Source organism: Mastigoproctus giganteus, chromosome 6 (genome assembly GCF_048544385.1).
Source record: "Mastigoproctus giganteus isolate SK-2022 chromosome 6, ASM4854438v1, whole genome shotgun sequence".
Lineage (NCBI taxonomy): Eukaryota > Metazoa > Arthropoda > Arachnida > Uropygi > Thelyphonidae > Mastigoproctus > Mastigoproctus giganteus.
In genome coordinates this window covers 71,979,082-71,992,026 of record NC_143580.1, presented here as the reverse complement: position 1 = coordinate 71,992,026, position 12,945 = coordinate 71,979,082, and the positions used below count along the sequence as shown (strand labels likewise).

General features: G+C 35.2%; 1 protein-coding gene across 1 annotated transcript in view; it reads left to right on the top strand.

Moving 5' to 3' along the window:
* Positions 1-8,549, top strand: part of LOC150084406 (protein pinocchio-like) — a 32,703-nt gene extending 24,154 nt beyond the window's left edge. The window contains exon 4 of the mRNA XM_090375210.1: positions 7,687-8,549. Within this exon, the coding sequence (XP_090231336.1) occupies positions 7,687-7,821 (135 nt within the window). The 3' untranslated portion in view covers positions 7,822-8,549. The remainder of the gene's footprint in view (positions 1-7,686) is intronic.
* Positions 8,550-12,945: the final 4,396 nt, after the last annotated feature.

Sequence of the window (12,945 nt, the reverse complement as noted above, 5' to 3'; positions counted from 1 at the left end):
ATTATAGTTACCATTTTTAAAATTATAAGCTCTCTCCAGTATCCTTTTGTGTCTGCAGATACTGAAAATACTACATTGTTCCAAAGCATTTTTAACAATGTTCATATGCACTGCAAAACTCTGTGCTGCTTTTAACATAGGTGTTAAAAGCAGCATGAAGTTTTGCAGTGCATCTAAAGTATATTTTAGAATGTCTATGGGTGGCTAAGTAATGGGTGCCTTAGTTCTGCTGGTAGCTATAAGCCTATCTTTTGTGATTCCTTGAATTTGGAAGGAACTCATGGTTGATGTATTCTTTTTGTATGATAGATTCACCTTAAGGTTAAAAATCAAATGTTGGATATACTAGAATACCTTGTTTATTGTGGTAGTGCTACACAGTGAGGACTAATTCCATTATATTCCACTTTTCTTATATTTCAGAGGTGGCAGGATCATCTGTTGAACAGGAAGAAGGTTATGATTTTAGTGAGGTGTTTTAACCCAGTAGTGGTGATGGTGGCCATTTTTGCTACACAATGTGTAGCAAAAATGGTGACCGGTCACCTGAAAAGTGCTGAGCTTTTTCAATTTGTAGAAAATATTTTGGGTTTTTTGAATTCTGCTTGAACAGTGTCTATATTTCATATTTTCTTAATGAATTGATACTTTTTTTAAATAAATTAAATTTTAAAACTTTTTTAAAAAAAGCAAAAATTAATTCTGCTTAAAATTGCAAAAATGTTTTGGACAAAAACAGAAACATCACTTTTTTTTATTCTCTTTTTTCCGATTAAAAGACTTACATGTGTGAATCTGCTATGTATATATAAATATTGAAAAAAATGTTTATTTAATACTGTTAGTTTTGTTTTTAGGCTTATTTCTGAATTTATTTCAAATATGCACTTCACAGAATGCATAATTTGAAAGTGTATCTTTTTCTCATAGTATTAGTGGACATTAAGAGGATATTGGGTTTTGTGTTTTGGCTTCTACATGAAAACAAATCTTTCAAAAAAGACTAGGTTCAGTCTGTTGTTTATTGAATTAGAGGGAGAAGAAAACCACAACCTGAAACTATAAACAAATACAGTTTCAATGCTTGTTTGGTATTACCACTCATCAAGCAGAAAGCCAAATTTTTTTTTTTTTTTTTATGTAAGCCCCAAACACGAGAGGTGTTAGAAACTATAGTACTTAATACTGTGCTTGGGTTGGAGGTTGAAGACGAAAGAAGATATTTTTGTTGACATTGGACTTGAACTTCTGTAGATTATAATTTTCAAGAAATACGTATGAAGGAAGGTTGTTCCAGAAAATGGCAGTTGAATGAATAAACGAGGAAGATGAAAAGTTGGTTCCGTGAGTTTGAAGTTGGACAGTAAATGGATGTTGGCAGCACGTGTTCGGACTGTTTTGAAAGAGAGAGCAGGAATTATAGAAGCCAATTCAGAAGAACAGTGCCCATGGAAGTATCTGTAGAAGAGGCATACAGCAGAAACAGTACATCTATGAGACAGCAAGTGGAGAGACATCTGTTAGAGATGAACCATTAATTAACCTAACTGCCCTCTTCTGAATGGAATCAAGAAGCCTGAGAGAGGTTTTGGGGGCACCACCCCAGATGTGGGAACAATATTCCATGGCAGGGCGGGTTTGCTATTTATACAGAGTGACCAGCTATTTGGAAGAAAAGTAATGCCGAGAGCGAAAGAGAAAACCAAGTTTTTTAGATGCAGAGGAAGCAATATTTGTAATGTGCTTGTGCCAAGAGAGAATAGAGGTCAGGGCAATCCCCAAAAGAGAGATTTTGCCTAAAAATCAGTGTCACTAAAGAATCATTTTTGTGAGATATAAGACAAGACTGAGTTTTAGAAGGGTTGAAATCAACTAAGTTGTCTTGGCCCTACTGGAGAATTACCTGAAGATTGACAACCTTTCCATTGAATTAGTCCATAAATGGGTAACATAAGCCAGAACATCACCAGTGGATTGACACTGATAGAATCCATACTGGCCATTGTTGATCAGACGGAAGATTTCTAGGTAGTTTACGAGTTGGCGGTTAATTGATTTCTCCATTTCTTTAGAAAGAGTAGAAGTAATTGGATGGGAGGGATTTGTCACCCTTTTTAGGAACTGGCTGGATATGAGCAAATTTCCAAGCAGAAGGAAAAACACCTTTGGAATAAAAAAGTGAAAAAAGGCAGCAAAAAATAGTAAGTTGAGGAGCACAGGTTTTGAGAACTGGAGAAATACCATCAGGACCTGGAGCTTTCTTATCATCAAGATTCGTCAAAATCTTTTTGACAGAAGACCACAGGAGGCAATGAATGGAGCGTGTTGGGAATGGTGGGAGGTGTTTTACCAAGATGATTAATACAAGAGTTGGAAGAAAAATGGGATGCTAGCAGGTCAACTTTATCCTTGGCTGAAGTGACAACAGAACCATCTGGTTTGGACAGAGATGAGCAAACGTGGCCAAAAGCTTTGGCAAGGGACCAGAATGCTCGGCTACCATTAGGGCAAGAAGCAAGTTTTCTACTCTTAGCCTGTTCAAACTCTAGTTTGGACTGATTAATAACTGATTTACAATTGTTGCGAGCTTTGGTGTAGGCAGAAAATGAAACTGAAGAATTAGAAACAAGCCAATTGCAACATTCTTCTCTTGAACAGCCTTAGCACATTTATTGGAAAACCAAGGTTTAGATAAAGGAAGAGATTTTAAAGTGGAGTGTGGGATAAAGGATTCCATTCCTGCAAGAATAATTTCACTGACACACAATCTGAGCAAACGTTGACGTCGGAAGTTTTGAAACAGTAATCCGACCAAGGAAAAGAAGAAAAGAAATCTCGCAGGTCATCCCATTTTGCATTCTTGTAATGCCAAGCAACACGAGGTTGGGAATAGCCATGAGATAAAGGCCCCATTGGAGAAGAGACAATCACCAAGTTGTGACCTGAAGTGCCTAAAGGACCTCTCACTTCGACCATGTACTTAAAAGGGTTATTTGTGAGAAAAAGATCAAGCGTGTTGGCTGTATGATTATGATTGTCTGGTATTCTTGTAGGTAAATGAACAATCTGTGCAAGGTCATTAGTAATTGCAAAAGTCTCAGCATCTCAACCAGCTGGGTCGGTGTGACTAGAAAAGGGAAGCCAGTTGGAGTTATGAACATTAAAATCACCAAGGAAAATTACCTCACTGTCAGGAAAGTTGGACTAGAGAAAGTCAAGTTGCAAAGAGAGGAAGTCAAAGAGCTCCAAGTGATTAGTGGAGTTGGGAGAATGGTAGAGACAACAGATGAATTTTACACAACGAGGTAGAGAGATTTTAAGCCAGAGAAGATCAAAGAGTAGATTCCAAATTACCAAGTGTCTGACAAGGAATATCAGAACGGACATATGAACAAGTACCACCTTTGAGGCGAAAGGAATCGTACAGCAAATAATTTGGGCATCTGAGATGAGCAGTAGTTGAATCAACCAATAACTGAGATTCTGTCAGAAAAAGTACATGAGGTTTGGCAGACTGCAAGTGGAAATGGACATCGTTAAGATTAGAATTGAGACCACGTATATTTGTGAAATTAATTAGGAAGTGCTTGGGAGGTTTAGATATTTTTGCAGATAAGCTTGCTCTATTAGTTTGACAATTCATGGTGTATTCAATAGTAAGAAAAAGTGGGTGGGACATGCTGTATGAAGTAATGAAATTTTTGGATATGGCGTACACATGGTAAGAATATACCCAGATCCTTGACATAACGTGGCCTTGACAATGCTCCCCGCATATACACTACTCGGACTCCCTCCATTCACTGTCTGGCAGAGTAGAGGTAGCAAGATTATACAATAGCTGATCCAGAAGTCTCCTAGAGAGTTACCAATAGGTTCGGTCCTGTGTACAAACTAGCGGCCGGCCTGCAAACTCCGTTTTAGAGCTGTACCCTCGAAATGTAAGGAATATTGGATCTCGCCACGATGTTCATCATAACCTCAAAAGTCATCAATCATACTGCATGATATAACAGATAGGGAAGGGTTAACCGGAACTTGGCTCTAGAGACTAAAAATGGGTTCCACCACTTCAAGCCTCCAATAAGTAAAGTGGTGGTATTGCACCGGTTGATGAGAGTCATCTACCACCTAGTACTGCCTGGTAACAGAGTGGAGGCATTCCTCCATGTGGTGTGGGTGCCACACCTCGACCCCCTGCTTATGTTGGTTCACACTTCGGTGGTCACCCACAATGTACTTGTGCATGGAGATTATACCCAGGATTACTAACAGTCCCACCATCATGAAGGTGCAAGCAGAGGATTTGGCTGTCAGACCGTCTGGACTTTGCCGAAATTGGGTCCACTTGACTTGAGTGTCACCCGAATATCAGTTCCATCAGAGTTTTAGACTCCCAGGTAGCAAGTGCAGCTTGTCTGGCATATATGAGAGAATGTCTGTGACAACCTCAAGGACCAAATAGTTGCAAAGATGGTGGTGGGTCACCAGAGGTGGACTGGGTCAAAAATTCTTACCGGGAAAAACTTGTAGCGGCTTTGTACTAGTGTTTAAGGCCAAAATCACACTGGCATCTGGTCACCGGGGTTTACCTGGTAAGTCGTATGGCAGTCCACCTCTGTGGGTCACCTGGCAGGTTCTTCCATTCAATTTCTTTATGAAAATAATAAGAAAATCACTTCAGAAACTATTGCAGTAAAAGTTTTTATATTTAGGAGAATAGGAATTTATTTTTTCTCATTTTAATTGTTGATTAATGGCTAACGTGGGAACTTTATTTTCAAGGGTTGCCTATCAGGTGACTTGCCAACATCACCATATTAAGGCATTTTTCTGTATTTCGTTAATGAGTAAGAATTAGATGACTTGTAGAATTAGGTCTAGCCAGATTAAATGCAGTGCTCTTAACATATCCCTAGGATCCAGAAACTGCACTCTTTAAAGTGTGCAGTTTATTGGATCCTAGTTGCAATACGTACCTTCAGGAAAAGGCATGTCAGTTGGCATCTTTTTGCATAGTTGCAACTCCTTTATTCTACAGTGTTCATATCTGAATGAAGAGGTTGGAATGGATCAGTCTGGCAGAGTGGCATCTGTTTGTCAGCAACTCACTGGGATATCTGAAGTGTGTTGCTTCACAACAATAAGAAATTTTCATAAATTTCTGTAATTTATTTAGTTCATAATAAGGATGATTCTGAAAATGTGAAGCATTTTAAATGAGTTGTTAGACAAGGTCTTCCTATTACCACTTTCAAGTTAGGGTTACTGAAGCAATTTATCAAAACTTGGTTATTCCTGGTGATAGCTTTCGTGTTTAATGTTCCCAAAAGTGAAAGGTAGTATATTCATGGGACCACAAGTTAAGCTAGATGTAGGCAACATAACTGCTATTGAAAATAATGCCTGGAAGGCTGCAGTGCATGAGTTTTTAAGAAGCAAGAGTGGAAAACACAAAGCTGGTCAAAAATTTGAAAGAATGAGCTGCAGAATTTTTTTTTTATGAAGCTATGCTATTTGCACTCATCTTATTTTTAAACCATATTTGAGCAGCATGAATGAAGAGATGGACTGTTCTGATTTAAGCAGTGTAGAAGAGCAAGATGGAATGCCCCTCTAATGGGTGTCTGTTTGGTTTGAGGTGATCATATAATAAAAATTAATTTTTTATTTAAGTGATATTGTTTACTTTTTGTGGTTAAGAGACATGTTTTCATTCTTTAAGCTAATGTTATTTAATAATAAGCATGGAATAGTATATTTTATATGCAAATTTTTTTTTTTTGCTGCACTGCCAGTTTTGCAGAAGTTGAAAAAAAAACAACGATCAGCATATTGTAAAGAAATGGCAAGAAACAAACTCTAAGCATTAGAAATACTTAGACATCACATTGAAATAAATTGCTCATAATATAAGTGTAAGATAATTTATCTATTGTATCTGTAATTTAATTGTTTTTATGCTCATTAAATGACCATTCATGATTTTTACTATAAATTTTTATTTCTTCAAGCAAAATCATATAATTATTTATTTAATGACTAGCTGATTACTTGGTGTATTCCTTTGATTATTTATTAGTATTAGCCATGTGGTGGCAGCAAGAAACCACCTATTTGACTCTGTAGGTGGTATGAGGATAAATGGGCCTGTTGTACTGGAATCCATGGTAAATGATTTAAGTGTTAGCCAGTAAAATAATTTAATTACAAATATATACTGAATATCTTTTGATTACAAATAGATACTGTAGCTTTCGGGACAAATAGTGCCTCTTTTTCAACAGAAAAATTGAAACTTAATTATTCTAACGGACACAGTTATGTGTGCGAGAGCACGAGGTAGGTCATTCAATCATTAAACTAGTGTTCTATTCTCCAGAGCTTGGAGCCATTCCAGCACAGATGAAGCTAGGCGAAATGAGATTCCTAGAGCAAGGACTGATTTAATCAGTTGTGGCTACCCAACACATGTATTAGACAAGTGCTTATTGCAAGCACAGGAGCTCACAGTCCACCCGAGACCACCACCAACTCAGGCCAATATACCTACCGCCTACATTCTCTACTATCCAGGCATGTCGGGCCAGATCTCGAAAATCCTCAGAGAATACTGCATAAAATGCGTGTAGTTGCCTGGTAGAAGCTTACATTTTCTAGTTTCCAGTGTAAAGACCCCTGTCACCCCTCTCTTATGCAGCAGTGTAATATACCACATAGCCTTCAAAGACTGTGACAGCTGCTACATAGGAGAGACTTCAAGACTGCCTTGCAGAACACGACACAGCGATTCACCTTGCTTGAGACTGACCAGTCTGCAATCGTGGAACACTTTTGGTCCACCCACCACAACCTCAATCCCAAGTGGGTCTATTAAATAATTGACCACTCCTGACACTTCTGCCACCACCTCTGGTTAGTCACTCAATATATCGGGCAATTTGAGAGCCATGAACTGCTGCAAAGGCACGAGACTACACCCCATCTTAGAGACAACCGTTTTATGTCTAGACAAGTGCTGGAGAAAAACTGCTGCACGTCCGTGCAGCAACAATGAACACCAGTTTAATGATTGAATGACCTACCCGCACACCTCACTGCATCCGTTGTCCGTTAGAATAATAAAAGAGGCACAATTTGTCTTGAAAGCTACAGTATCTATTTGTAATCAATAGATATCCAGTATCTATTTGTAATTAAATTATTCTATGTAGGTATGTATCCAGCTGAGCTTAATTTCCCCATGCTGTCAGCCTCTTCCACTTGTGGAGGCACTGACAATTAACTCACTGGCTAAAAAAAATTCCTGCAATTCAGTCTAATCCTCCCCTCCCCAGTAATTTGAATTTATGGCCTGTAGTTCTGGAATCAGAACAGTGAAAATTTCACCCTTGTTCTTTCACTTCTCAGAGTCTTATACATCTCAATAAAATCTCTAAAGTGTCTGGCTCCCAAGCTTTGAATATATGGGCTACAATGTATTTCCTCATATGGATGTCCCTTTTGTTGTTATCCATCTTTGGACCCTGTGAAGAATTTTTTTTTTTTTTTTTTTTTTTTCTGGTGTAGCAGTCTAGGGCTTCCTTGCACCATATGGTTAATACTAAAATAAAATGCATACTGAAGTTTATTATGTTTATATGTTGATGAATATTATTCTTTTAACTAATTTTTTCTGTTATTTAGTCCCATAATACAAAAAGAGCTCAATGGGAAGGAGAATGTAAGCTGGGAAAACAGCAAAGACCATATTTAAAGGAAGTCCATAGTGGTGGTTCAACTCTTTCTGTTGCAAGAGAAGCCATTAAGAGCACGCTATGAAGACCAATTTAGAAAAACGCAACATGAAGTGCCAGTATCTGTCTGACTGCAGACACATATCCCTGCTTGTATTTAGGTGGTAACATGTGAGGAATGGGCCCATGTGATTTATTTAATGGAACTAAGACAATACCCATCCTACATGCCTTTACTGAGAGATCTGCACTGTAAATTATGACATAACTGGAAATTTTTCTGGTATCGCTTTTATTTAATATATTTACCTTTTTGACTTCTAACAAGCCAGTTTTTAAAAACTTTTAATAAATTTTCTACTGATGAGGTAGATATTTCCATCTCATATTTTTGGAAAGCTTTTCTGACATGATTTGTAATAATGAATTTTGTAATTATTTCCTTATAAAACTAAGAACAAAAAAGTGCTCTAAACATATTGCCATTTTCAATTCCATTTTTTCACTGTAAAAAATTCATCTTAACCATATTAAAACTATTGTAAGAACAAAGTGAACTTGCACTGTTAATCATAATCTGTAATAGATCAGCTTGGATGTAAAAAATTTTACCAGAACAGCAATGGTGTATTTTTATATTAAATCTTATCAGGTGTTTATATTTGCCATACTTTGTTCCTATTTTGTGGATGAATTCTGTTTAAAATAATTCAAGTCCATCCTTAATTTATTTGTCTAGATTTACTGTATTGTGTTGGTTTTTTTCTTCTTTTTTTAAAACCCATTATCATGAAATAAACAAATTTAATTCAAGATTTTGGCTCTTTCAATGCAACCTTTGATATCCCAGTACTTATAACTGGGAAAAGAAATTTAAGATTGAAAACAGCTTAATTATTCTCATAGTTTTTCTGAATTTTGAACTAAAATATGCTATGAAATGAGTGCTGAATCATTACAAATGATGAAACAAATTTTTGCATTATATTCTAACCCTTCCCAGGATTATTGGTCAAAAGGCATTAAATAGGTAGACAGAAGTTGTTGTTTTGTATAATAAAGCTTTATCTGAATGTAGAGTCAAACAGGCTTTACTTCATTTGAGCAACTTAAAGTATATTTTGTTTACACAGTTGAGTTTACAAAATTTAAACATAAGATTAGTGCAAGGTCTCAATTTTATGTAAAATGTATCCATTCATTTAAGCAGGCATTATTATACAAATTTGAGACTTTAACAGCATTAAGCACAGTCTAAGTAGATCGTACGTATAGCTTAGCTTAAACTCACTTGAAGCATACAGGTCTCAGAATTCTTAAGACTTCATGGTTATGTAGTCACCATCTTTACAGTGTTTCTTAATATCTAAATTGGAACATCAGATAAGTGAGAATTATACTGAAAGAGATTAAGTAACTGTTCAGTTATTTATTGTGTGAAAAACTCTTGTGTTCTGCAGGATTTCTCAAAACAAGAGCTTCTGTTAATAATTAAATGAGAAAAAAAAAAAGTTTAATTTCTACTTATGTAGCAGAAACAGAAAATAACATGTCGGTGTGTAAAAAAACTTGCTAGTTTTCTTGGGATGAAAATGGGAAACTAAAAAAAAATTTAGCATCAATTCTGATGCTATGTTGGATAATATGATTTTAAAAAAAACTTGATAAATAAACTTACCTTAAAAAAAAAAAAAAACTTCCTGAATGCTGTATAGCCAAAAGCTCAATGTAGCAAAACAAGTGAAGTCTAAAAGAAAGCAACCAAGGAAAATTTACGCATGAACAGAGTTGTGGCAGTGTTTTTTTTTTTTTTTTTTTAATGGCTATACTTTTCCAACCACATTGCAGATCAAAAGTGAATATCATACTAAAGGAATACTAACATACCAAGAATTGTAGTTCCAGTAACAATTTAATTCATTTTCTGTTTTGGCATATGCTGTGCACCAACATACCTACTAGATGACTAAAAATAGTAGTTAACATTACTACTGTTGAGTTACCAATTTACTTAGACTGTGCTTAGACTCTAACAAAGACTCTAACTTACTTAGACTCTAACAAAGAATCTTTCAGGTATAGTTCAAGCTACTCTCCTTTTTGTGCTGAGCACAATGGATAAGGTGGCCCTGTTCATAGTGCTGTCAAAAATGCTATTGCAAGGTTTGAGAGATGAAATACTTTTACTAAAAAAAATAAAACCACAATGGCCATATCTAGTAGAGGACAATAGAGTTCATTCTGCTGCCAGTAATAAATTTCTGAAATTGTGAAAGGAGGGAGACTAAAGAAGCTAGAAACCTGGTATTAATTTGCAAAAGTGGTGTGCACAAGCTGAGTAAGAGGTTTTAAAATGCATTTATTTGTATTTGTGGCAGCTTTCATTGATTTGCTAGTGTGAGCAAATGAAAAAAGGCAATGGTGCTCAAGATTGCAAGAAAACTTTCTTGCAATCTTGAGCACCAGAGACTGTGGATCCTTAATTATGTTTGTGTGATGTGTGTGTGTGTATATATATATATATATATATATATATATATATATACACACACACCAAAATAATTAAATTAGTTAGGTAGTTTAATTACATTGCACTCACTATACAGATTAACACTGAGTTTGGAGAGAGAGACAAAACTACCAATGATCTCAACTTGCTTGATTCACTCTTTAAAAGTACTGAAAATATTAAAATATCAGGTAAGGTCAACAGTAACTAATATTTAACAGCAACAATTTGCCTTTCTTTCTAAGACAAGTTTATACTCACTAAAAAAATATGTATATCTTGGTTTATGTTGTTTATGTAAATTGGCAAGGAGTAAAATCATACTGGCTGTTGTAAACCTTCAAAAAAACTTGCTAAAATAATTTTTATTCAACTGTGCTACTGATTAATATAAATTCTTTGTCTAGATTAACATGCAGTTGATAATCTTGAACAGGCTTTTTTAACTAACTAAATGCAAACCAGAAAATGTTGCCCTCCATTGCACGAAAGGTCTCGCCAATACTATTATTTTGCTACCCAGAACTGACATGCAGTTCTTTGTGTAAGGAGTGGTCATATTAACATGAATGCCACTGCATTCATGTTAATGGGGTCCTACTGTTTACATAGATCCTACCATCAGTTTTGCAATGGAATTAATTGATTAACTGAGCTTACCACTCACCATCCTGATATATATATTTTTTATTCTTTCTATTCCTCTTGGGTATTTATACTCCTGCCTAAAATGTTTGGAATCATTGTATGACAACAGTTTTAAATTTTTTTTGAAATTAACTATGACAATGTAAGGTTTAATATTAAAAAAAAAAAAAAAACATACTACAAAGTTTTTAAGACTTTAATTTTCTTTTTTATTACGTACTGAAAAATTTACAGCAAAAAATGTTGGGTGATTAATATTAAGAAATATACCGATTATTTGCATTAAAACATCCTCCATGGTTTTATCACTGCCTTACACAGATGTGGCATTCTAGTGATTAATTTTATAATAGTAGCTTGACTAACATTATTTCAAGTGATCCACAAGGTTTCCCATAATTTGAGAAGAGGGGCAGACTTCATAATCGCATAAAAGCTCTATTGGGTTTAAGTCGGGTGTTGGGGTGGCCACACGATAATATGCAATATCTCTCCTGTTGTTAGTTGCTAGAAAATCCCTGCACAGCGTAGAGCTGTCCTTCGGGTTATTGTCTTGTTGTAATCTAAAATTTCTTCAACAAAGTCTTAAGTCTACAGGATATTGTGTTACGTTCAAGAATATTTTTATAGCTTACTTTTTTAAAATTCCTTCAATTCTGACAATGTCACCAACTACAGAAGGCTGTAAGCAATAAACAATGTGCTGGGTAACCATTTTTTTATTCAGTGGAATAGTTTGCTTGGAACCAGGTATTTAAAACTTGGATTCATCTAGCCACAGTATGCTTTTCCACTCTTCACCTGTTCAACATTGATGGCTCTTAGGCCAAGTTAACTGTTTCTTTCAATTTTCTGGTTTTAATGAGGATTTTTGGACTGCTACATGACCACAAAATCTTGCCTGTTTAAGATGAAGTGAAAGTAGACATGGAAGTTCTTGGTACTCCCATGTCCTACATTCACTGCAGTATTTCAGGTGCAGTAAGTTGTCAATTATACTTAAAAATCAGTGCTATAGTCTTATCTTGTGCTTCCATTGTTAGGCATTGATGGTCTAAATCGTAGTTGGTCCTTTAAACTGCCAGCATCCTTGAATTGTCGAATTCAAATGGTAGTTTGTACTCCTTTAAATGAAACACCTAGTTTTTTGTCAATACTTCTCATCTAATAGCATTCTTTATAGAGTTATAATAGTGCCTTTTTTTTTTTTTTTCCCAATTACTCAATTCCTTATTTCTTTCCATGTTTATCATTAAACAAAAAACTTAAGCCAAACACTTTCTGAATGATGAATTTTATAAGTTTGAGCTCTTACTCAATTTATGTTATTGCAAAACAATAGAATCGTCTATAATCTTCTGAAATATTGAAACAATACTCCCACTTTCTAGAATCATCTACAAAATTCTACCGCATTCAGGAGTCTCCTACACTTCTCTAGAATATTCTTAAATATTAAGTTTTCTGATTTCAACAATTTGATCCCATTTTAATAAGAACTTGGAAAATTAAGAAAAAATGAAACGTGATTACAAACTTAGGCAAGAGTGGACATACCTACTACTGCTGGTTTTTTATTTTTTAAATAAAAGTCACTGATGCTTTCATCAGGATACAGCTCCTTGTAAAGATAAAACAACATTAAGAGACATGTCTCTTGAAGCCATATATACAAATTGTAGTCTATGCTCATGGACTGCTGAAAAACAAAATATTTCCTTTAATACTGTGATACTTGTCACACTAATACTGGAATTATTAGTGTGATAAGTATATTATTTTCTCAAGTAATACTGGAGAAAATAATGTACTTAATTTTTTTTAATAGTATGATCCTAAGAGCTTCTAAAAAAAAATAGTAAACAGAATTTTTAAATTTAGCAGAACAAATGTACATAATTCAGATATAATTAAATGCAATGTTTGAGCTTCTCTTAAACCTACCTTGATGACTGGAAAACAAATTAATTTAATCTAAAAGTCCTAGGATAATCATGTTTGCCATCTTTCTAGGTGTGTGTGTGAGAATCATGTAAACAGTCCTCTGTACTG